Source organism: Populus nigra, chromosome 6 (assembly GCF_951802175.1).
Source record: "Populus nigra chromosome 6, ddPopNigr1.1, whole genome shotgun sequence".
Classification (NCBI taxonomy): domain Eukaryota; kingdom Viridiplantae; phylum Streptophyta; class Magnoliopsida; order Malpighiales; family Salicaceae; genus Populus; species Populus nigra.
Genome location: NC_084857.1, coordinates 3597883 through 3623713, shown reverse-complemented (window position 1 = coordinate 3623713; position 25831 = coordinate 3597883). Strand labels below are relative to the sequence as shown.

Sequence of the window (25831 nt, the reverse complement as noted above, 5' to 3'; positions counted from 1 at the left end):
AGCACCGAGTTTCAGATCTTGGAGAGCTGTGATGAATATCAGCCCCAAGCCCCAAGAGTACTGTTTTTTCCTGGATAACCTTAAATGACATTGTTTTAATTAAAAAAATAAATAATTAATGGGTTATAACTGGATTTTGCCAGGTTAGTCAAGTTTTTAATTTTCTTTATTCTTTCATAAACCCGGCCTTCTTTGAAATAAAATAAGAAATAAAATAAACTAGAAATCCTACAATTAATTCTAGAAGTATGAAATTTTTTTTTAAAAAAGCATATTCTTAATTTTTATACTAGAGTAATTTGGGTTGATTCTGCAAGTTAGGATCACAAAATTGACAAAAAAAAAAAAAAAATCTTCTCAACCACAAGCCATCAGACCCCTTGTCATTCTCCAAGTTTATAATATGCTCTTCTTCGTCATGTGAATACGATCTTCTCAACCACAAGACTGCAAGCTAGCCAGGTGCTCATGGAGGTAAACCTGTACGTTAACAAATCTGAGTTCGAACATATTCGATCTGGTTCCTAATTTTATGGAGGTAAAGAGACTTGATGATCATGGCATGGAGGTGAAACTTTTGAAAAATCAACACTCGATGACTCGAAGCTTGAAGAACGAACATGTGTATAACATCCTCAGCATCATATGCAACATCCTTTATTTTAGCTATCCAGTTGCAACTCGTTCACCTTGGCGTTGCTTCTGTTCACATTTTTTAAGAAGCACTTCATATGCTTCAAGCGAGTAAATCTGGAATGCTTTCATGGACAGCAGAGGCAACAGCCTCAGCCATTTCTATCCAGCAGCTAGGGGTGAGAAACAGTAGTGAAAATTATCTTTGAAAGGACTTTTTTGGTTCTCCATTTTCCCCCCCTTTCGTGGACTAATATTTCAAGCATGTATTACGTTACCAACATTTGCTTTCTTTAAGGAAATGACAGGTTCTTATCTTGGGCATCCTTTTTATTCACACTGATCAAAGCATACCAAAGAAAGTCACTTGGCTTCGGGGGGAGAGGGATGGCTAAATTGAAGGCATAATACATTAGCGTCAAGCAGATTAAACAGAAGGGGTTGCTATGAACGCTATAGGAATATCTTAAAAAAGGTTTTGTTAGCAAGTTTTGAAGGTCCTCGCTGTTATTTGAGGAGGCTATAAAAATAACAAGAAAGCGGATTCCTAGCATGAAAAGAGCAGGAAGCATGATACTGGGTGAGGGGATAGTTTTTAAACCCTATCTGGCTGGAGGAATTAATTTAAAAACTCGATGATTTAAGAACTAATCTAAATTAAATTGAGTTAATTAAAAAAAATGATTCAATCAGAATTAAATTTTATGAGCTTCAAATATCAATCCCTTTGTTAATATTTAAGGGCTTCCTTTTCTCTTCCCTTTTTTTTTTTTTGGGGGGGGGGGGGGGGTGGCGGCGGGTGGTGTATACTTCACAAATAACACACCATGTTATGAACTTAATAAGATCACAGATGATTTTAATGTGATTTTAATTAAATTTATTCACGAGTTACCAACATATATATTATTTATTATATATAGACTTTAGAACAAATCTTTTTCATCAACAAGTCGCTAGGATTATGAATGGTGTAACTTATTTAAATGAGAAAAACTGAGTTACAGACACTTAAATAGAAATACTTTATTAGATTATCTAAGATAAAAATACTCAATAAAAAAACACTAAATTAGAAAATTTAGAAATACAGAGACTGAATCTTTCACTACCTCGCATTTGGTACCTTGTTAGTCCAGTGTCAATGCCAGCACTTCTTAAGCACAAGTTGTTGCAACTAGAGACCTTCAACTTGGTCTTGTGCCTCACATTTTGACTAACCTCAACACATCACCCACGAGATGTAATGAACCGGTTACAAGGACCTGATGCATAATGGAAGAAAGTTTTAAACAATAGTTCAAATGTTATACGAGTAAAGACATGCATCATACATATGAATCTTTTCCTATAACCAAAAGGCTACAAATGAAACACTATCACTTTGTCTAGATTTTCAGGAAAGTTTGAGTCGACACATTTCCTGTTGATAAAAGCTATTACTTGTAATATCGGGTTATGGTTTTCCAGCAAGACATGCTGTGAATCTGTGATTTTCGCAACAAGAAATGACTGCATTTCTTTTATTCTCCTATGCTAGAGGGAAAAACTTCTGCAAAACAAATTTTACAGGAAAAAGAACTAATGGAGTCCTGACTATCCATCACAATTTTGTAGCCACAAAAACACAGCCATGGAACGACATTCTTACAGTATACATGCATTCTTGTTGCCTCTGAATAATTTTTCAACAGAAAGCTATGCTATTGCAACCCACAGCAGAAATGAAATGAAATTTCATGAGCTCATTTTGCAATAGCAAGCATCCGCTTTTACCATATTGTTCAGTATAATAAACACACATGCGGGTTGTAAAATTTAGAACAAGATATATTTTCCAAATCAGCATTACCTGATAGCGAACAGATTGATTCTGTTGGACACTTTCCCTAAGCCATTTAATAGCTAATGGGAGGGAAGGAAAGACTGTGCTATTGTCACAAGTGCTACCACCCATTTTGGTATCATCTTTACCTTCTTCACAAACAGCATCCGCATGCTTGGCCTCCCCTCCTGATAAGTCAAAAGTTCATTTCACATACAATCCAATGTTGGCACGAGAACTGTGTAAGATGCATTAACAGTTTCAAATATGTATAACAAAGACAAAATACTAGGTTTGAACATTTAATTAAGGAGTGATGTGTTTATTGTTCTAAACTGCAAATGCTAATGCAAATGCAACAATCAACCTGAGAATTTTCTGAAATTAGAACGAAACAAACATGCATTTAACTGGTACCTTTATCACTCTGTATGAGATTCTCCCATACTGTTTGAAGAGCCAACTGCCACGATAAATCAACTTGAGAATCAGTTGGTAATGCATGAGATCCAACCTTGTAATACACGGATGTATTTGGAACAAAGAGCGCCTTCTTGAAGTAGACACCTAAATACCAAAGGAATATCTATAAGCACGAGTTTCTTAACAAAACCATCAACATGAAATGAACATTATCTTTCCTCACAATTCCTAATTTACAGTCTGGGTGGTTGAGATTGTTCTCCAAAACAAAAAACTGGGTGGTTGAGATTGTTACACGATGAATTTAAAATAGCCATGGAAAATTTAAAACAGTGTTGAGTTTAATGTCATTCAAGTTTCAACTCTCCCATACTACTTCATTAAGTGGTAACTGTGTTCTAAAAAAGGTCATGAGATCATTAAGTATTTACCATGATTACCACATGCTTTCATCAGACGAGGGAGAAGCAGCTGAGGATCCCGCACTGACATACAATTGAACACCAATATCTGTAAGATGCATAGAAAACATTAAGTTAACTATTTCAAATTGTAGCTTACATGTCTCTCAAGTACAAATACCAAATTTTTACCCAACGGGTCTCATTTAAGCAATGAAAGTTATGATTAAAAACTGCTCTTCAATGATTTGGGTTATCATAAGACTAATTGTAATGGGATTCTGAACCCTGTTTTCGAAAGGTGGACGTAAGAATAAAAATTATAAAAGCAAACTTGCACCACAGCACCAGACATCTGATAAATAGTGGAACGTAGTGAACTTCATCCCATCCAGTATGTTATTAGCCACATCTTTTCCATATGAGAAGCCCTATGGCTCCTTTGGAAAGCTAAGCACATCACTGCAGACAAAAAACTCACTTATACAGCTCTTATATCAATTCTTCCAGTTAGAGGCACTTTGCCTCAGTGTACTACTGGAATTTGTTGAAATAGATGATTGTGATTTGGGCTTCCCATACCACTTCAGCAACTGCTGAAAGTCTCCCACTTTCCAGCTTGTACTAACTGCATATATTTTGCAGTTACCTGCCTAATTTTGCAACACCAATACTAGGCAGTAGACTTTGACCCCTCCTAAAACCCTTTTTAAGTTAGCTTCTTATGAGCCAATCTAATTGTAACTTCCACCTTTGCATCTTCATTTTTTTTAAAATGTCAAAAATAATGATAAGAAGTTTTAAATCTCTATGCTTACCTGCATGGAAATCTTTCCATCTCTCTCTTTGGGGTTCCCCTGTGTCAATTCAATTGTGGATCCAGAATTGTTCTGTAGGGGATGATTAAAGGCCTTTTTCTGGCTGTCTTCTTTAACAGCAAGAGAAAACCATCTTGCACACATCTCCATGCTTTCAGGACTATGGGCTCCATCCAAATAAAACACAAGATCTCCGTATCTCTCAGCATTAATATATTGATCAGGGACTTTCTGAGCCCGCCCTTGCAAACTGGCTGTTGTAAGCCCCTTAATAAATTGCTCAGGAAGTGGGCTCTGTTCCATGCAAATAAATTTAGTAAATAGCTGTGAAGGCCTAACAGAGCTTGTAAAGGAAAAACTCATGTATCTAACTTACAGCCTGTTCCAGGTAAGTGAATTCATGATGCCCAGTCCTTTGAAGCCAAGTAGAAGATAGTGCAATAGCAAGACCAGCATTTAAATACTGGTGCTCACCTTCAAGACTGAGTTTTAAACCATTCAGCAATTTGGCATCTAATGGCTCTGCCACTTTAAGGGTTACCTGCAATCAGCATACTTATATCAGCCATTTATTTCTTCTATTAAGAAACAACAAGATTTGATATGGCACAACGAATTTTCTCAGCAAGCTATTATCCCAAATAAGTGGTTGTAAAGTCAAATGAAAGAAATTCAGAGTTACAAGCTTATCCTTGAATTCTCACCACCAAATTGTTAAATTTGCAACTCCTGGCTAACTTAGCCAAAGAATTCATAGTTGTGCAAAAACTAAATATATGGTTTGAGGTAACATAGGTTGGCCGGTAAAGGTTTAGCACTTCAATAGGATTGGTACTTAAGCACCAATGTTATCTTATATGGCATGCACCCGCTTCATGCAAGACTGGGTTTAAGATGAGTTTCCAAGACACCAGTCAGTCTCCACAGTTTGGATCCAACATATGATGCAAGCATTTTCCAGTAAAGTGAAAAATAGAACTCACAGGTGCATGAAATATGCAACTTACATTTAACTTAGAAGACTTATCTACAAGCACATTCATTGCTTCATCAGGTTGAGGCACTGTGAAGGCTGGAATTCCATCCTGTATTGGAAAGGGAAAAACTTGAATACGAAGAAAATCAATGATCAAAACACATATTGTGTTGAGGTTGAAAAACAAATGCATTGCCAAGAGTCTAATGGGAATAGTCCTGAAGAACACCTTAAAGATACCAGCCTTCTCCCCAGCAATTTGTGCTAGAGTATTTCCTGTTTAAAGCATTCAGGAAAGAAAATAGATGAACTTGGTAAATGAAAATCTGGTGGAAAAACAAGTTGAACATTAAATTTTCCTATGTTATTGTTCAAGCTTGGAGCACTTCCAAGACTTAAAACATTGCATGTTCTCTTGTGCAGGGCATAGCAGATGCTGGTATGAGGTTTAGTCTTCAAAAGTGTAGTAACTTGTTATGCAGATATGGACTAAAATGTAATATGGAAAAACTCTTGCAACAGGACATGTTCTTTTTGAAAATTACAGTCCACAAGTAGTCTCAAATGCATCAATAATCACACAAGTAACAGCTATACACCATTTCACTGTGAGCAATTACCTAACTCGATAGAAATATAACACTAACCAAGAATCTCCATGTGGTCATACCCAAGGGAAGATATACCACACACAATAGGTTTCTGAACCTGAAACATGATGCCAAGTTAGCTCTCTGTTAGAAGTGCATCAAGGGAAGATACTCCTTGCATAAGGAGCTTGACGTGCAACACAAAGTCAAATTCATCAAATATAAATTACGCATACCACATTTGTTGCATCAAACTTTCCGCCTAACCCAACTTCCAAAATAGCTACATCTACCTGCGTAGGAGTACTCAACAAATGAGATTCCAATCCAACATGAAAGATTAGATTGAGTAATTGTGTGTTTACTCAGACAGAAAGGATATCATCAAGGATACAAAGTGTTCACACACAAACCTGCTCCGCTGCAAATATCTTGAAGGCAAGTAAAGCAAGAAAGCGAAAATAGGTAGGCATTGGTATATCTTCTGTAGCTTTTTCCTGCACAACAGCAGATAATGTCAAAATTAAACAAATCAAACAAGCTTGTTATCCAAAAATTACAAAGAAAAAAATGTTCATTAAATGTATTTTTGGACTTTGAACTTAGCACATCACTTTGAAACCACTCAAAGGTCCTTTCATCAAACTGCCACTAGGGAAGCACAGCAAGAATTCTGACATTCACCGTAGTAAGGAAATAGCTACAGAAAGCTTCCAGTTTTCATTTTGAATCAAATGTCAGCTGATAATTACCTCTCAATTTATGAGGCGAAAAACCAACTTATCACTCTCATTATAATTGCTGAATCAATGCTTGAAAAACATGCGCAATGAGGAGAGATATAAATTAAGGGAAAAAAAACAAGGGAGCCAAAACGACCTTTAGTCTGTCAAAGCACCACCAGAAATATGCCAAGAATTTCTCTTCACAAATGTCCATACTGCAATAGAAAAGAAGAATATCTAAACTTAAAACCGAAAGGGTGGGTTTCAAATGCAAAAGATGCACTACACATAGAATAAAGAGATTATACAGATTGCTTCAAAGGAGTGTGGTTACGGGGGGGCAAGATATTGATTTCATTAACAACAGAGACAACGAAGTGAATTTAGCAAGCTTCAACGAGTGGAAATAAAATTAGAACAGTCAGTCTATGAAAGAATCAGAATACATACGATTGTTGATAAATATGAACCTTGAGTCAAACACTAAAACAGAGAAGCAAAGTAATTTTTATAAAGTCAATTTATTCCAAGGAGGCAAAAAATCTTGATCAGCTAACTTCACATATAATTGGAAATATGATACTACGGATTTGCGTAACTTACCCATCCAAACGAAACCTTTCTCGGACATCAATGAGATGAGGAGATGTGAAAAGTCCAGTGTGAAAGCCACAATTACGTAGGATAGATTCCGTGAAGGTGCACGTGGATCCCTTTGCCACCCAGAAAAACAAAATCATTTAGACTCAAAACACAGACACAAACAATCCTGACTCTATATTGCCTACATGAAGTACTTTCAAAAATATAAAGCGATTTACAGAACTTAACTCCAGGCACAATTAAGTTTATAAATCAGTGATCGACTTTAAAAATAAACTCTAAACAAGAACATTTAAAATCATATTTGATGAATTGAAGCCAGCATTGGTTGACATAAATTTAGCACTGCTACCTTTCCTTTAGTGCCTGCCACGTGTATGATCTTCATCTCTGACATTGCCTCCTCTAACTCCAGAATCTTAATTGATGATGATAATAAAAACACACAATTCGATTAGAATATACATCAGCTGAAGTTTAAATATATATGAAAAATAATATAAATTTTCACTGATGACGCATGATTACTTTTAAATAATCGAAAAGCAAATCAAAACGATCTCCTTTGTTGCTCTTATCAGCACGACTGCGTTTCGTTATCAACGAAGATAAAGCATCCAGTGCTTCCTCATATGGAGTCACCGTTGGTTTTGACGATCCATTGTTGCAACCTGTGAGCAACAGTTAGCGAGAACTGAATCCATGATAATAACTGCATAAGCAAATTGATACGCACACTCGAGGTTACCTTCCGCCATCTCGCTTTGGCTCTGGAAAAAACTGGATTCAGTAGAGAGTGTTCGAATAGTGTATACAGAGAGATATGTAAAAACAATAAATAAATATATAGGGAAGGGCCTGAGGAGAGAGGAGCTTGGAGGCGTTGAAAGCAAGCGAGGGGAGGTGAAGTTAGTGAGCGGGTGATTTTTTTATTTTTCTTTCTTTTTTATATATTTTAGTCTTCGGTGGGGCGATTAGCGAAGAAAGATGATGGGGTGGGGATCGGAAGGTGGAGTTGGATGCTAAAAACGACAGGGAATTTCAGATCGGGTTCGTGCCCAACGACTAGGGGGTATTTATGGTAATGCAACAGTAGAGATGAGTGCAGGATCTTTGTACGCATTCATATTGTATTATTGGCTCCATTTGCTCTTGTCAGTTTTTTTTTTTCTGACTATGCTCTGAAGTGGTACGTTTTAGGTATCCCTTCCCTTGTCTGTCTTGTATACCTGCAATGGAATTATAGCAAACAGCATTGATGATGACAAGTGAACCGTTTGCTTGCCCTTGATGTGAGTAAAGTGGGCGACTCGACACATCGACCCTTCAATCAATTAACAAAAACCGAAAGAAGACCGGACACTCAATATGACTTTCGAGGAGGAACACTATTTTTCTTTTTTCATTACTTTAGTTTTTTTCACTTTGATCCCTCGATTTTTCTTTACTCTTATTTGGTCCTTTAATATAATTTTGATTTGCGATTAATATTGGTAATTTGTTTTTCATGGCCGCTTATGGAGATCTCGAGATGTCTGGTAAATGCTCTAACACTTGGTTAATGTTTGATTTGGCGAAAAAAAAACATATAAATTTAAAATAATTAGAGTTTTGAGGATCAAATTTGAGTCATGAAAAAATACACATCCCCCTTTTCACAACTTCAGGGGTTGGTTTTAACAGTCAAGTAGAAGTTCATGTAACTTTTTTAATTTAGATCTCTCAACTTTTTTAAAAAAAATTGATCATTTATAATTTTTTTATTTGATATTTTACTTAGCAGTTTATTTTGATTGTCTTACTGTGAAGATTTTGCAATATCAAAAAAAATACAGTGCTCGATTGATGTTCAATTTTACAAAAACAAAATGATTAATTTAGAACAATTAAGTGTTAAATAACTAAATTTAAAACCGAAACAAATATGAGGAATCAAAGTTATGGGTAGATCAAGATTGGCTGGCATGTAAGGGAAGCCACAACACTCTGATAGCCTATGCGTCTCCCACTTATATATAAACACCACCTTCTATTGGTGCATTACAAGCATCTCGATGTACTCGTTTATTTAAGGTGATGCGTTTATGGTAACAAATAAATGGATTGATGCCCCTCGAGATTATGTAGTACAATGTAATCAAGGGGTTTTCTGGGTACAGTGCAATGTTTTAAATACCCCTCAAGATTAAACTTTATATGGCTATGGATGCAAGTGCAATTTCATAATTTTCTTCCATTTTTTTTATTGTCATGCAGGATCAAGAGTAATTGCATCCTTTAATATAAATATAAAATAAAATTTAAATAAAAAATTAGTTGGTGCATGTAAGCAAGTAGGCGACGTAAGAGCTTTGAATGCCACCTTTTGTTTAATTTATTAAATTTGTTCGAGTTGATTACCTGAATTTTAATTTTTTTAAGAATATTTATATTGTATTTTTTTTTTATACTGAAGAAAAAATAGATCAACTTACGAAGGTGAATCACCTATCCAGTAACACATAATCAATAGCATGATGAGGTTATATTTCAAATACAACATGCAATCATCATGTAATTTCTAATCCATAAGAAAGTTCCGTTAAAATTACGGGAAATCTCCTACAGTATACTAGTAACAGAACAGACCATCTCTCTAATTAACAAAGAAATTATTTTGCCTGGCCAACGTTTCAAGGTCTAGACAAATTCTCTCCGGGCGTATCTAATAGTGTGCCGCCTAAGCCAAAGCTGATACATCACCATATGAAACGAATCGTACGGCTGCGGCATGTGATTCCACACAAAATGCTGGCTTGCCACCACACCCAATCTCCTTCTGCCCGCGCACTCATCATCCTTACACGTACGATCCAACACACGCTTCACTTCCTTAACACCACCACGGGACCCCACAAAAATAGCAATCTTCTGCCACCCGATCACATCCATCAACGGTAAGTCCTGCATCGGACGGTCCATAACCATTACAGGCACACACCCAAAACGCAATGCTTCACCAATCCCAGAAACATCAGCTCCATACTCGAACAAACAGAAAACACTACTCCCTAATCTCCCCACTAAAGTCATTCCATTTGACGGCTCGGATTCAATCAGAAAATCGGAATCTTTTCTCAACTCGTTGACCAATTTCGATTCTTTAACCCCATTGTATCTTACAAAACCGAGATATTTCGCTGTCCTGTTCCCCTGCGCGTGTGATGCGCGTGTGATATTCGCGAGTGGAGGAAATGTAATATCTTTGTGAGGCACAAACCTACCTTCAGTCACCGGGAAGCAGGAGATCTGAACCGAGTTTTTCTTCAATTCCACCAGATTTCGGTCAGACTCGTAACCCAGACCAGCACAGGATACATAAAAATGATCTGCGCCTAGAGTGCGGTTCCAGTACGGGAACTCCATTCTGAGGTCTCTAATAAAACGCGCGACTGAGCGCGTGGAGAGATTGGAGGAGAAAGGAACAAAGTAGAGGTGAGCCGCTTCTGGGTTTTGGGTTACAAAGGGACTGTTTTGGAGACAAGTGAAAAAATTAGATTCAGTGGGAGAAGAGAAAGAAAGGGCGTTTGGAGGGGTATAAATGTAAATTTTGAAAGAGATGAGCATGTTTTTGTAATCGGGGAAGAGTATGGTGGGTGAGAGATAGAGTGAGGTGGAGTCAATCATGGATTTGGAAACTGAAGTCAAGAGAGAAAGGCAGAGAAAGTAAATAAAAGTAGACATTCTAACATCCAGTCAAGAACTTTCGCGCATTTAAACCTTAAATTCTCTGTTTTTTTGGAGTTTTGAGGTTGAAGATGAAGAGAGCATGGTCAATGGAGCAGAAGCAGGAACTGAACGAGGTAACTGAAGCTTGGTGGCTGTTTGGTATTGTGGCTGCGGGTGAGCAGCTTCTTTGCTTCTGATGGTGGGAAAATGGATGAACAGTAGAGCATGTTCTACTATTTATATTTAAAAATTAATGCAATATCATGTTTTTGTTGTTGGGGGCTTGAACCAGCAAATAAAAATCTGAAATACTTAGTATTTTTTTTTTATTATTATGAGTAAAATTTATTTGTATTTATTACTTATATCATTATTTTATAAAATAATTACATCCCAAAAATAGAAATAATTCTACATTATAAATTAATAGCAAATTTTTATCATCAGTGTCATATTTAGTATAAACAATAATATTTAATATAAACATGATTTTATTTATAATGCCATGTAAACGTGATTTTTTATTAAAAAAAATTAATGCAAAAGTTACATCACTTGTTATTAAAGTTATAAGTTTGATGAATTATTCAAATTAATTTAAAATATAAAGTTTTGATTTAATTTTTTTAAAATTAAATTAAAATTTATTCTGATTTTAATTCATTCATAAATTAACCTGTTTAATTGATTAATTTTAATTAAATTAATTTTCATTCAGTTAGATATAAAACTCAGGTCAGCTAAGTTTATCAAAGCTAAAAATGCATTGAACCGGGTCTGATCCAACAAAATAAAAAAATATTTTTTATTTTAATTGTGTTTTATTCAAAAAACTAGTGATAAACATTATTCAATGAATATATAAATTAGACGGAGATCGTTTGATGACGCCGCATTTACAGAATTTGATCGTAATTTCAATTTTATTCCTGATTATATTTTACCTGATGGTGTTGCGCTCTTAAAAAATTTATGAAAACTGTAGTTCTTGTCAGATATATTTCATACGTGATGGAATTATGAATCGTTTAATGGAATAATAAATAATATTTTATATAAAATATTATTTATTTCATGATATAATAGCAATAGTTAAATCTACAATATTTAAATTAAAAACTATCAATATTAATATATATATTTTAAAATTATTTTATAACCTTAATTTCAAAAATATTTTAACCAAACACATAACCACAACCATATTTACAACTTTCACCACAATTTCAAACACGTTAAACTATGCGTTTTCTAATCTTATTATGTACTTAACTAAGAAGGGAGCGTCACTGCCGGTGATTACCAAAAAAATAAAAAATAAAAAAAATAAAAGCTAGATGGGTTCTATTCGTGACACGTGGGAAATGATGAAGTGATAAATCGACATAAAAGAATCATTTGAATTATTTTATGTCAATTAAAATAAAAGGGCGAAAATTGTTGGTTGTCTGGTTGATGCAGTTGGTTTTCACTCTACACGCTCACGCAAGAGGTCCTCATTTCGAACCAGGGCTCAGCCATACTTATTTCAAAGTTTTTTCCCATATAAAAAAGTAGCAATTATTTTCTATTTTCTTTTCCGCATAGCATAATAAATAAAACCCCACCACATGGTTTCTCGACACGAAAAAAATTTATAGAAGCTTCGATTTTTTACAAAAACATTTTGCAAAAGTCCTTCACAATACAATTTCTTCTCTTCATTTCAAATCATATGATATAAAACCTGATTTTGATTATTTTGTTTTACAATTTAAGAAGCACTAGATATTGCTGCTTTTCTTATTATCGTTGTTATTACCAAAAAAATCCGAGGGAGATGGATTGGGGAAACGTAACAGCAGAAGATCTAATCGGGGCATTAAAGGAAATAGATTGGACATCCCCTCCTCGTCCTCTCAATGAATTCCTCTCCAAATTCACGATTCCTCGCTCTTATTCCAAGTGGAGTAGCCGCCTCAAATGCAATCTCTACTAGTACTTCCCCCTTCTCTCTTTTTAATTTGAATTTAGTTTGTTCATTTTTTGTTTAATTTAAAGCCGATCACACGTTTTTAGTTTGATCCAATCTTTTGTTAATTTTAGTCAACAGTGATGCACAATCTAGGGTTTCTTTTTAATCAATCGGTCTGTGTGGAAATCTTGAATTTTATTGCGATTGATTGCTCTTATTATTTGACATCTTTTTAAGGGTTTTCAATTTCTTATTAAATCTTTTTATGTGTAGCTATCGGACAAATTACTTCATTTTGATACTACTGATTCTTGGTAAGGAAACAGATCCCCAATATTATTTCATTTAACCTTGAAGAGTTTTTGTGTTTAGAACTAATCTTTATATTTTGGTTCAGGTTTTGCTTGTATCTTAAGGCCTCTGGCGATTCTAGCCACTGCGTTGTCAGCTCTAGCGATTGCTTTCTTTAATGATAGGTATGCTGCTTAAACTTCACGCATCCTTTGTTCCAAATTTCTTGTTGTTTCTTTGGTGGTCTGTTGAGGTGCTTAAAATTATGGAAATGCTAGAATGATTCAATTGTTTTATTGTCATCTTTCTGGTTTCGAAAGAGTTACCAAAGTAGGCAACAAACTATAAGCTACTGAATTCTTTGAAACTTCGTTCTACTTTCTTCTTTTTAAATTGAAGAATGATTCAATTGTTCTATTGTCATCTTTCTGGTTTCGAAAGAGCTACCAAAGTAGGCAACAAACTATAAGCTTCTGAATTCTTTGAAACTTCATTCTAATTTCTTCTTAAATTGAACCCGGTTTATTATGAATGTTGACGGTCTAGAATTTGTTGTATTTGGCATGGAAGGTCATGGAGGTGCAGATTAATTGTCTTCTTATTTGCATGTGGGAGCATGGATTTCAATATAAAGATAGTATCAATTTATGCATGAATTTATGCTGTGTCATGGTTGTTCCTCTTCTCAACAAGAAAAACTGGTTTGTAATTGTGGAAGTAGTTGGTTTTGTATTTTAGATGAGTTAGCTTGATAAATAGATTTCAAAGGATGTTCCATAAAAGATTATCCTTAGCATGAAATTGATATAGATGTTGGGTGCTTGTTATATTTCCTAGGGGTGTGTTCGTTAGGTGGGATTGGTGGGGGGGGGGGTGTGGGATTATGGGTGAGAAGTGAAGGATTGGGTATTCACCTTGTTTGGAGACATAGGGAAGGATCTGAAGGAACCTTCCTATGCCACTTCAGCAGCTTGGGGGGGGGGGGGGTCAAGGATGATTACGATGGAGAAAATAGGTCACCGAACAAGTTAAATCACGTGTTTGAAGTAGGCTGTTGTTTTTGCCTTCTGTGTAAGCTACACTATGCTTCTGAGTTGTGGAGGTTGGAGGAGAGGTTGGACATTGATTGTGTAGTGTTATAATTATTCTACATGCCTTTAGTTGTTCTTATGAATTGATATATGCAGCAAAGCAAACAACAACATTTGAAGTAGGTTGTTAATGATGATTACAATGGAGAAAACAGGTCACCTAACAAGTGATCAAGAATTATGTGTTTGAAGTTGGCTGTTGTTTTCGCTTTTTCTGTGTAAGCTATGCTAATGCTTCTGAGTTGTGGAGTTTGGGGGAGAGGTTGGACAATGATTTTGCAGTGTTATAATTATTCTACATACCTTTAGTTGTTCTTATGACATGATATATGCAGCAAACAATAACATTTGGTTGTCCTCTTTTGCAGTTTTGCAGCTAGTTTCAGTGAGAAGGTAACAAGAACTGTAAGGAAGTTTTCTCCACATTTGGCGGCAAAGATGAGACCTCCGCATATGTGAGTTAGTAAAAACTACTAATTTACCTTCTATTGCTCATTTCTGAAGTGGATCGCAGTTGTACTTACCACACATGCTTAATTTATGCAGGCCTGTTATCCGTGGCCGTCCATCAGCGAAAAAATCAGTGTACATTTGTGGCCAGCCTCGTTTATTGTTTGTCCTTTTATTCTCAGCTGGTAGTTAAAATCCCTGGGCTCTATTTCTTAAACAATTCTGGGATATTTTGAGTTGTAATTAATGATACCTGATCAAATGTTTCTTTCTTTTCAACATCTCTTTGCAGCCAGTTTTCTTCTGTGGTATTCTTCTGGCAGTCTTTTGTATGTTTCGTGGGCGTACATCATTAGCATCTTTGGTAAATTTCACGGTTCCTATATATTTGGTTTGAGCAATCCCTTGTAGGAAATTTTAGATCTAATTGATTACTAACATTTCCGTCTGCAGTCACTGTTCTCCATGCAAGTTTCAGAACACCTAACCTGAAAGCACGCCTCAACACATTCCGTGAAGAATTTCGTGCAGTCTGGCGCAATTACAGTGAGCTCTAACTGTCTGCGGAGTTAAAAAGGACGTCAGGATTAGTGCAAATCCTGCTCCATACCTTGCGTTTCAGTTAAAGTGAGAGTATTCTTTGTAAAATGTAAATGGATAGTTCTCATCTTAATATTGAGTCAGTTAACAATATGAACTAGTCTGTAGCTTGTAGTATTGCAAAATTCTGCTGTGCTATCTGCTTCTACGATCGCTTGGCTGTATGTTAGATCTTTCGTCAGAGAGTCACGTGGAATTTTCTAATAGGAAATGGATTTTAAATTTCCTCATTTATAATGCCCTGAGGATGAGCTACTACTGTGCTGGTTACCGTTTGGTGACACTGCTGCCAGTGGTAAATCCATGGAACCATATTACAAATCGCTGGTGGGGTTGGGTCATGGGACTGTAACCTCTAGACTCGTGGTGTGCGTCTCCTGACTTTTGCGAACCAAAAGAAAACTTTTGTTTGATAACGAGGCATCTGGCAATAACGAGGCATCTGGCATTGGAAAGTAAAAGATTAAAATTGGCCCGTTGCAAGAATTAAAACTTGCTCCTTGATTACTTTGGAAAGTCACAGGATTGCATATATATATATATATATATATATATATATATATATATATATATATATATATATATGATTGTTTTTTAAAATGTTATTTACTCGAAAATATATTAAAAATATATTTTTATTTTTTAATATTTAATTTTAATATTAGTATATAAAAATCAATCTAAAAATAATATTTTTTTTAAGAACACTTTCCAACAAAAAAAAATAAAATCAAACAAATGGGGCCTAATTCCTTGTAAAAACAAGCACGGTACGCTCTGAATCCCAGCTGTTATTACAAAACAAATACACACGTTAATTCCTTTTCTTTTCCTTAAAAAATGTAAAATAATAATAATTAATTGATCTTTCAATCATCATTCACCGCGTCAAGTGATCGTGAAAGCTTATTCAGAGGACAACTTTGTAATTTGCTTGTTTTTTTAGAGGTTGTTTGTTTTGTTGTAAAAATTGTGTTCGTTGTTATTTATTTTTGTAGCTACATGTAAACAAAATATCAGAAAAGAAGGGAAAAAAAAGAAAATACGAAAAAGTATATATATTGGAAGAAAAAAATATATATCAGTAACAAGAATATATCAAAACACCAGAAAATTACCAAAGATTGGATGAAGCAGATCAAATATCTAACATTGAAAATTTTAACAATTTATTTTTGAATGATGAATGCCATATTGGTAAATAAAATTCAATTTGAGTAGGGAAATTTAAAATTTAATGTTTAAGGACTCAAATTTAATTTTTCAAGGTTTAATTGATTTTATTAAGGGTTTAATTGCAAGAAAAAATAATTTTTGAAGTCAATTTAAACTGTAATTGGAATAAATTAAAGTCTATGGTCAAATTGTAATTTTCAAGAGTTAATTTGATTAAATTATGAGGTTTAATTACATAAATATTGAAGTTTGATGGACAATTAAGGACTTGATGCAATAAATCTAAAACTAAGAATCAAACTGAACAAAACACGTGAATACGGGGTTGAAATTGACCAAATCAATGGCCAAACTGAAAAAAATAAAAGTTTGTTGGTCAATTAAGGGTCAAAATGCATAAATTCATAACCAATGATCAAAACAAAAGAAAGGTCAACTTAAGGGTTGATAATTGAGTTTGACAGGAGAAACATTGCTTGAAATTAAAATTTTGAAGGCAATTATGGGTACAATTAAAAGAAATTGAGAGAACATGTACTCAATTGAAAATTGTCAATCCCAAACTAAAAACCATAAATGACACATCATTCAAACTTAATGAAAAGAATGTGAGTGGCACATCATTCGATAGAGTGACTTCTGTTTTGACAGTTTTGGCTGATCGAGTTGGCAGCTTCAAACAAATAAACGCCGAGTTATAGACCTCCAGATTACGCAATGCTGGATCCAAATGAAAGATGTGAATCCCCTTTACCAACTTCACATAATCTCAGGTGATGATGACATCAGAATTGCTCTAATGAGAACTCAAAAGTAGGCAACTTAGTCAACCATGACTGAAACACAGTTGTTCAATAACCGACATTATTTTCGTGTGTTCATACACAAAGTCTCCTAAATGGTTTCTTATTTAGGGTTTGCAATATTTACTTTAAGAATAAGAGGTTAGAAATGGATTTAATGCTTCATAAAACCTTAACAAAACTCTATAAATACCCCTTAAAAAAAAAAGCTAAAAAGAAGAGAATATAAGGATAAAAAAAAACTAGGAAAATATTCATAAGAAACCTAAGTGTAAAGGTTCAAGAACCCAACATAAAAAATTTTCTGAACTTTGTAAGGACAGTAGGTTGTGAGAGACAACTTTTCAAGGAAAAACAATAAAAAAAAATAGTTGTTCTATATATGTTTTATGATCTAAAAGTAAGTGTTTTGTGGTCTGCTTGAGGTTTTTTTTATTGTTTTCATTTTATATTCATGTTTACAAATATAGAAAATAAGTTTGGATTGCTTAATAAATAATATTGTATTCACCTCTTCAATGTTGTCTTTTTATTGATTTTTTAAAGTTTTTTGATGTTTTTTTATATAATAACGCTATTGAAATATTTTTTTGATATATAATATTGTTTTAGTTTTTGTTTAACTTAAAAAATACAAGTTCAAGCAAGAATGTTCTTCTTGATTGTGCTAGGTCTATTCATGATCAAAATGAGTTTAGAAAATTCAATTTTAAATCCATATTGCATGAACATGTAATATGTTTTAAGTTGGTAGTTTTTTTATTTATTATCTGATGCATGATTTTGGTGTTATTTGTTAGTTTTTTAAATTAAAAAATGTTTGTGTAAGGTAGTGTGACATGTTGGGTTAAAGAAAACATGTGTTAGAAGCCAAAAATATTATTTTTTTGGTTTGACAATGGTTGTCTTTTGTTGGGTTCATGACTTGGTTCCGGACAATGTTCTTCATGTTTTTGGAAAGAACATTACCTTGATCCCATGATTCGGACCAGTTTTGGTCCGTTTCTTTACATTAAACCCTTCAGGTAACTTAATTAGTTGATAATCTAGGTTTATTTGTATTAATAACAAGTTTTTGATATCGAAACTTATTTTGATAAAATCATGATATTTTAGTGATAACTGAAGTGAATGAATGCTAGATTATTAATCCTTACATTTAATGATTTCCAACATATACGAGCCTTTGTTTTAACCGTATTTAGTATGATCTAGGTTTTACGTTATTAGGCTTAGGTTTAGGTGTTCTTTATTTTTTTGTGTTTAATCCGTTTTGTTTAAGAATTTTTATGTTTTTTGATGTTTAATTTATTTTTTGGCCTTGGTTTTATTTTTTTTTTGTTGTTTTGGAACCATATCAAGATTTTGGTTTGATTTATGATGAAAGATCAAAATCTAAAATTTTCGAGTGTATTTTATTTGTTTATAAAAAATTATATTTTTATTATGCTTAAAAAAAAAAGAAGTAGTCAAAGCTATCATAAATAGTTTACCTAACACGGATTAAAAAAATAAAAAGCAGCAGAAAGCGACACAGGAAATGCCTAGTCTTCGCAGGTTTCGGTGTGAAACTATCAAGTCAAGTCGTCAACCAAATGCAAGGATACTTCCGCGAAAATGAATGTCTACTTTCCGTGTAGTTTCGACTAGCACTCCCACGTATAATAATATTTTTGCCCTCTATATATTTCCTATTGTATTATATCAAACACTAACCGCAACTAAAACCTCTCATCCATTTGATTTCCAATATTTGCTTCGATTTTTATCTGACAATTCACAAATGGCTTCTTCAAGTCATCGCCAAAGGCAACTGTCACTCATCACTCCTCGTGATAATCACTCTTATGGCTGCTTAACCCAGAAGATGAAAACCTCAATTTCCATAGAGGATTCAAAGAAAAAGGTGACCATAACCACCGAGACGATGCACAAGCACCGGCCTATATCGAAGGGAAATCGTATTGCCCTTGAACAAGTAGTCGTCAACCAAGAAAAGAAGACTACCATCGACAAACAGAGGCTAGTCGTTAGGGAGGAGAAGCGTGAGGTCAGAGAAAAGAAGATCGTGAGCCACCACACTACAGTAGAGAAGGAGAAGAAGCGAATCCCGCACAAGCATAGAAGCGGTGTGTGTGTGTGTGTGTATTTAATTATGATCAGGATCATATGCATGCGTTACAGATTTTCCCTTTTTCTTTCATCTGATCTTTTTGGCGCAACTTATGCAATTGCAGGTGGCACTTTAGAAATCACCTTCAAAACAAAATTTTGACATTATCATCTCTCCGTCATCGAAGCCATCGCAAACATGAAGTTCCAGTGAGTTTCCGTCCTGTCAATAAACATTACTAGAAGTCTCCTTTAGGCTTTAACCTCAACCAGCTGATCAATACATTTTTTAAAAGCAAAAGCTATTGTGGGTTTTCAAAAAAAAAATCACTATTTAAAATCACAAAAGAATATTGGAAAAAGAATTAATTGTCCAAAATATATTATTATCTTTCCATCTTCACTTTGTAACTAGTTGTGCTTTAATAATTTCAGGAATTTCTCTGGGGGTGTGCACGTCAGAAGGGAACTTGCATGTATAATTGGCAAAATTATACCGATGTAGAACGGTTTTTTTTTTTTTTTGTTAAATATGTATTTCCCTATGGTTTCCCTTGTTATCAATACCCCCCCTGACCTTAAAATAAAAGGGTTCTTCTTACATTGTGCGTGTTTAATTGAGGATTAATCCTCTTCAGGCAATATATGTACCAGGTTTGATGTGTGGATTGTATAACTATGATTTGCGTGTCTGTTAATTAATCAGCAGAGAATTGAAAAGAAAGAAAGAAAAGGAAAAAGAAAAAGAAAAAGAAAAGCATCTAACCAATTCCCCAAGAAGGTTACTGAGGTATTGGCTCATCTGATAATATATAGCTCTGCTTTTTAAATTATTATCTCGTATTAACGTTTGAATTGTTGTACAAGAAATAAAATTCTCTTCAGTTTAGATGTGAATAATTTTAGAGAAAAATCTGACAAGGGAATAGTTTGCTCTTAAAAATAAAAACACTAGCTCAAGTACATACCCAGTTAAAAGGCCCAAAAAAATAAGTCCTTGAGAAACTTTCAAGGAAGAATGGAGGATTACTGGAGGAACAAGGCATCTGCCATGGGAAAACCAAACATTCAACGGCCATTGGTAAGAATTGAAAGCAAACGTAAACCTGGTAAATGAAAATATAAATGCAATCCCACTGATTTCTTGGAAACTTACATGATTACGGCAAACCAGGTGTACTTGAGTTGGAAAAAAAGGCACAGTAGACCTCAAATCATAACCGTCATTACAAACTCAATACATGTGTTATTGGGATTTCACCCTTTTCTTTTGGGATGAGAAAACCATCAAGTTGTTACACCATCATAATCATTGATGAAGAGGCTCGAAAAATACTCTTGGTTTATTCCATTCGTCCGTTGTGGGGAGAATGAAGAACAGCGTGGCAGATGCTCTTTTTGTGAGCGCGCTCCCCGTGCCAAATCTATAGAAAGAGATTACAAGAGCATGAAATGTAGGATCTGAGGACTAAGATCCCCAAAAGTCTTCTGGAGAAAATGGCATCACACCAATCACAGAACCAAACAGCACGTTAGCAGCTAACTTGGCCACAGCGGAGATAATTTTCCTCCTCTTACTCCTCCGACCTTGATTGCCATTGTGGGCCTGGTAGGCTGCAAGATGGCCCATTTGTCCTTGGTTAGGAACCATCATAGGAAAACCATGGAAACCACCCATAAGCTGTCGTGGGCCCATGTTCGCTGGGGTGGAGCGAGAGGAAGATGGGCTCTCGAGACATGCCTCGAATTGCGGTGAACCCATATATGCCTCCATGGACCGAGATCGAGGTCAGGTCTTGAGCTCATAAAATGGCTCATAAACGCAGTCCAAGTGCACATCCACTTGGCAAATATCACACCTGTAACGCCATGATGTGCAAGCATCCCAACAAACCACGCACCAACTGGACATCCTTGGCTGCCGAAGTGTCAAGGAATGGTTAGGGAGGTGGCCGTGCTGCAACTTCGTCGGAATTTGTGTGCAAACTGGAGCACGTTGAAGTCACAAAAGCTACATGTATAGAAGAGCCCGTCAACACACTCTTCACATATGTCACACACTTTGCGGGTGGCAACAAGGTTGACAAGTGTTAACTCATGCACGTGCAAGCCAGATCGGAGCTTTATGGGACAAGTGGCACAATATTCATGAAGATCAAAATTGCAATAGTTGCACCTGTAGCTCTTCTCGTAACCACAGGTCCTGCAACCATCGCAGATGAATTCACCCCCTACGGCTAGGTGGAACTCAAAAAGAGGATGAATGTGACTGGGGTGTCGTAACATTCGAGGCCTTGGAGATGATGGCATGCTCATTCTCGCCATCTCCCTGTCCTGAACTGAAACAAAATGAAAGGAGGAGAGCAGCGATTAAAGCTGTTGAATTAATGTGTTATTGAGCAATGGAGGAGAGCGGGGAACGGCTAGCTATTTAAAGGCCTTCCATTTCATAAGAGGATATATACTCAAGAGAGAAGACGAGAGTAAAATCCAATTATTTTATAGTGCAATTAACCCTGTTTTTAGATACAGAATCTTGCTTCATGGAATTAATTAGTACTGTACAAGTTGAGGTTATTATATTTCCATCTTCAATCAGTGAGTTGAACTCCTCCACCCTGATATATATCGTACTTGATAATCCTCTAATCCATCAAGTATAAAACAGTAATGAAAGCGATGGGAGGTTGTTCAGAGTTTTCTTTTCATTTTTTCTGAGATAAATTAATGAGCTGAAGAATTATATAATATGGGGGTGATTAAATACTCTTATACATCATTTTAATTGTTAGTTGAGATTAAACAATGAAGAACCAAACAAGTAGCTAGACGAAAGGGGGAGTTTTTCAAGTCTTAATAGCAACACTAATTAATTACTCGAATGGTTAATTTGACATTTTCACGCTCACAACAAACTCAAAGTTGGATTGGTCTGTGACTGAAAGTCTATCCCGTTTGCCCATCGTTGCTGACCGCGTATTAATTTGTTAAAAAAATTGTTTTTATGTTTATTTTTATTTAAAATTATTTTTTTATTTTTCTATGTTGATATTAAAAATAAAAAATATATTATTTTAATATATTTTTAAATAAAAAATATTTTATAAAATAACTACTAGTATATATAATACGGCACGACAAGAACTCTTGCCAGGAAGATTGCCTGATGAAATTGTCTCCGAGCAGAAAATTAACCTACCACGAGTCATCAATTAAAACCTAGCCGCTGTTATGATTTCTTACATGAATGAGATTTGTTATTATAAAACTTTTGTTTTTAATTATAAACACATAAAAGTTCGGTTTTGTCTTGGATGTGTACGTAGTGGTTTTAAAAAAGTTACGAGAGCTTGGTTAAAACTAAAATATTTGTATTTTGTGCGCGTACAATAATAGAGGTTAGGTTGCTGTGGCAACATGAGTGTGTGCCGCGCAGGTGAACACTCATGTTACCACAAAATATATAATTAAATACATCTAAAAATATTATATTTAATAAAATTAGTGTTTATATATGTATTTGGTATTATAAATTTACAGTCTGCATCTTCATTTTTTAATTATTTACTGTAAAAAGATTTCTCTCAAGAATCAAGAAATTAAACAAACCTAGATGAACTAAGCCAGACTCTTTGTTTTTTAATAGTCGAGGACTTATAAAACAACTTTAAGCTGTTTTTGGCTTTTGAGGAAATTGAATAATAATCAGGGACAAATTTGTTATTTTTTAAAATAAATGGTAGAAATGATACACGGTTTTAATAAATGATTATACCTTGGTGTTGTGTGTGTGTGTGTGTGTGTGTGTGTGTGTGTGTGTAATATATATATATATTGTGATAAACTCTTATGTAAGCTAGCTGCTCCAAGGAACGAGTCAATAGACCTTTGATTTCCTGGAAGGGGAGACAGAGGCGACACACTGGTTAATTAAAACAAGAGTCGGAAGATTAAAAAGCTACTAAATTAAACACTTGCCCTTTCCAGATGATTTATAATTTATCATATCCATATACGCGTACGTTCTGATGTCATTGAAATATTGGCCGTTGGGTGGAATTAGACTTTTAGCTCAAATTAGCTGGAAACGAATAGTTTGGCTTCATTTTTTTATATAAAAAATAAAAATTATATATATATATATATATATATATAAATAAAAATAAAAAATAGGAAACCCCTTGTTTCCAGGATACATAGAGATAGAAGATAATGTTGCATGCAGGATAGAATAGTAGCAGTGGAAGAGTTCAAGCTCAGCCAATCACTGTCATGATATAAGATTGAGAACGACACCTTGGAGTCAACTACATTAGTCGTGAACTTAAATTCTTCTCCTTGATTTTCTATTCTCATCCTTGTCAAGTAGCGGGAGCCTATCCTACCTTTAAAGCTGCACAAACAATCCAATCGAGCCATCAAAGTACAGATTGTATATAAATGCCATTTTTGTTGTTTGGTTTGGTATGACTTTTATAAAATAATTTAATTTTTTTTCATCTTTTGATAAAAAAATCATAAATATGTTTATATTGTTAGGGATAAATATAAAATTAAGTCAGATATATTCTTTAAGACAAATTTTGAGTTTGAGTTTTTACATTCAAACTCGTACCACACTTCTTTCAAATAATTATTTTGAGTCATTTTTTTTCTTCAGAAAACAGTTAATTAGAACTTAATTATTTTTATCTCGAGTTACTTGTTGATATATAGCTTTTGTGTTATAAGTGAATAATGTCGAAGGTTATTTTTTACTGATACTAAAAATTGATTAAAGAATTTAAACTGCGAGTCGCATGCTATAGATATCTACTATAAAATAAATTATTTTGATGAACATTTCTAAATACATGTAAAAAATCATGTTTTATAAAATTTAAAAATTATTTGATGATAAAATAAATATCTTACGGAGAAAAAATAATAATAAATATGTTATAGAACATTGAATTTAAGTACAAGATTATTCTTATATTGAATCTATATTTTTTTAATACAAAAAACTTAAACCCCTTACCTGTGTGGATAATTATAATCCTTGAACTCTATCTCTTACTTGAGTAGAGGGGGAAGAGTGATTTTACCACGATTACATTTATGAATGATAAATATCTCTGACACATGTATTAATAAACTTAACGAGAAAAGATATCTCTTACACGTGTATTGATGGTTATTAATGAGAGAGAATATCTCTTCCACATGTATTAATAAGTATTAATGAGAAAAAAACATCTTTTGCACGTGTATTAATACGACAATAACAATCTTATCAATTCTTCATAGTTAAGGTGATTGATAACTTATGCTTGATGTCCGATAAGCTAAGGTGACATGTGACTATTATATGTAAAAGGTATTTTTTGATGGACACATGGACTCTCCAATAGTAAAGTAAGAAATCTTACAAGGAGAAAAAAATAATTTTTTACATAAATATTAATGAGTATTAATGGAGAAATTTATCTCCTCCAGGATTAAAGAACATTAACAAGAAGAGAAGAAAAAAGGACTAGCACATATTTTTTAATTTAAAAAATAAACTAAAACATATCATTTAAGGATTTATCTCGAGTGATGTGCCCGAACTCACGAAGAGATGCTAAGAATGCTTAACACTCAAGGCTCGAGCAGGCACGCTAGCCCACCAGAGGTGCTGCCCAACGGAAGGTGGTGGGGAAGTTGTTCTTATATGTATACAAAATAATAATCTTATACGTTGAAAGCAATTAAGAGGAATTTCATGCAAAATTCATAATCATTGATTAATTATACTGGCTATTTTGAAATTATCCAAATTAGCTAATTATAAACATTGAATGGTACTAATTTAATAGAAAAGTTATTTCCAAATAATTGAATACAAAAAATTTATATAGGATTCGCTCATGACTTTTTTTTCCATCAATACGATTAATCTTCCAGTTCATGATATCTCTTGAAACACACCAAGTTAATGTGAGTATTGTGTTTTTTAAAATCGTTTGAAAAAAATAACTACGTATTAACACATAAACTAACTAAAAAATATTCCATTAAATAAAAACCACAAAAATCAAAGCATATGCATTTGTAGATCCAAGTGCAGGGTAATGATTCCTTGAATCCATGAACGTTTCTGTATTTTTAATTTTTTTTAATTTTAATTTAATATTTTTTTTTGATGTTTGCATTTCATTTTAACATGTTAATATTAAAAATACTTTTTTAAAAATAAAAAATATTATTTTAATATATTTACATGTAAAAAACACCTTAAAAAATAATTATTATCACACTATCAAACACTTAAAAACCATCCTCACACTAACATATTTTATCTTAAGTCTAGTTTTTTATTTATTATTAATGTAAATATCTGAGTCAATTTACGTGTAATTCAACTAACTTTACTTTACTAGTGTTAAAATTAATAACTATACAAATATATAATAATCCTGTAATTTATGATATTCAAACAGCAAATCAGTAAAAATTAAATTTAGAACCTGATAGGGAGGCTATATCCTCTCTGGTCTCTCTTTGACGTCACACCACGTTGTCATTCTCAAGAAAATCACGCACACGCTCTCTCTATGTATTCTATCGAGTTTTGAAACATTATTAAATGAGTTAGATCCATGGGTGACGGCCCATGTACATACTACTC

General features: G+C 34.0%; 3 protein-coding genes and 2 long non-coding RNA genes across 5 annotated transcripts; 2 read left to right on the top strand and 3 right to left on the bottom strand.

Annotated features, from left to right (window-relative positions):
- Positions 1 to 1590: 1590 nt before the first annotated feature.
- LOC133697275 (folylpolyglutamate synthase-like) lies at positions 1591 to 8039 on the bottom strand. Its single transcript, XM_062119743.1, has 16 exons — positions 7731 to 8039; positions 7523 to 7665; positions 7347 to 7412; positions 6995 to 7104; positions 6546 to 6606; positions 6080 to 6163; positions 5903 to 5959; positions 5724 to 5784; positions 5306 to 5352; positions 5108 to 5185; positions 4477 to 4641; positions 4101 to 4394; positions 3313 to 3391; positions 2876 to 3025; positions 2486 to 2646; positions 1591 to 1898 (listed from the first exon to the last, which is right to left on the bottom strand). The coding sequence occupies exons 1-16, from the start codon at positions 7750 to 7752 to the stop codon at positions 1839 to 1841; spliced, it is 1638 nt and encodes a 545-aa protein (XP_061975727.1). The 5' UTR covers positions 7753 to 8039; the 3' UTR covers positions 1591 to 1838.
- A 1634-nt stretch (positions 8040 to 9673) lies between these two features.
- LOC133696550 (probable glycosyltransferase At5g11130) lies at positions 9674 to 10399 on the bottom strand. Its single transcript, XM_062118768.1, has one exon. The coding sequence runs from the start codon at positions 10397 to 10399 to the stop codon at positions 9674 to 9676; it is 726 nt and encodes a 241-aa protein (XP_061974752.1).
- A 1881-nt stretch (positions 10400 to 12280) lies between these two features.
- On the top strand, positions 12281 to 15318 carry LOC133696189 (PRA1 family protein A2-like). The gene is made up of 7 exons (XM_062118296.1): positions 12281 to 12679; positions 12930 to 12970; positions 13054 to 13132; positions 14407 to 14493; positions 14585 to 14673; positions 14781 to 14852; positions 14942 to 15318. Exons 1-7 carry the CDS (start codon positions 12522 to 12524, stop codon positions 15043 to 15045), a joined length of 630 nt encoding a protein of 209 aa, XP_061974280.1. The 5' UTR covers positions 12281 to 12521; the 3' UTR covers positions 15046 to 15318.
- A 3444-nt stretch (positions 15319 to 18762) lies between these two features.
- LOC133696428 (uncharacterized) lies at positions 18763 to 19855 on the top strand. The gene is made up of 3 exons (XR_009842671.1): positions 18763 to 19196; positions 19305 to 19389; positions 19615 to 19855. It is a non-coding gene; the product is annotated as an uncharacterized LOC133696428 (long non-coding RNA).
- A 143-nt stretch (positions 19856 to 19998) lies between these two features.
- On the bottom strand, positions 19999 to 21713 carry LOC133696429 (uncharacterized). The gene is made up of 2 exons (XR_009842672.1): positions 20336 to 21713; positions 19999 to 20225 (listed from the first exon to the last, which is right to left on the bottom strand). It is a non-coding gene; the product is annotated as an uncharacterized LOC133696429 (long non-coding RNA).
- Between the last annotated feature and the right edge of the window lie 4118 nt (positions 21714 to 25831).

Excerpts from the sequence above, each read along its gene's own strand:
- LOC133697275 (XM_062119743.1), bottom strand. The coding sequence starts at position 7,752 with ATGGCGGAAGGTAACCTCGAGT. Across the intron at positions 7,105-7,346 it reads TGGCAGGCACTAAAGGAAAG|GGATCCACGTGCACCTTCAC; the intron begins GTAGCAGTGCTA and ends TGGGTGGCAAAG. Across the intron at positions 5,353-5,723 it reads TGACCACATGGAGATTCTTG|GAAATACTCTAGCACAAATT; the intron begins GTTAGTGTTATA and ends TGCTTTAAACAG.
- LOC133696550 (XM_062118768.1), bottom strand. The coding sequence starts at position 10,399 with ATGGAGTTCCCGTACTGGAACCGCACTCTAGGCGCAGATCATTTTTAT.
- LOC133696189 (XM_062118296.1), top strand. The coding sequence starts at position 12,522 with ATGGATTGGGGAAACGTAACAGCAGAAGATCTAATCGGGGCATTAAAG. Across the intron at positions 12,680-12,929 it reads CTCAAATGCAATCTCTACTA|CTATCGGACAAATTACTTCA; the intron begins GTACTTCCCCCT and ends TTTTATGTGTAG. Across the intron at positions 14,494-14,584 it reads AAGATGAGACCTCCGCATAT|GCCTGTTATCCGTGGCCGTC; the intron begins GTGAGTTAGTAA and ends TAATTTATGCAG.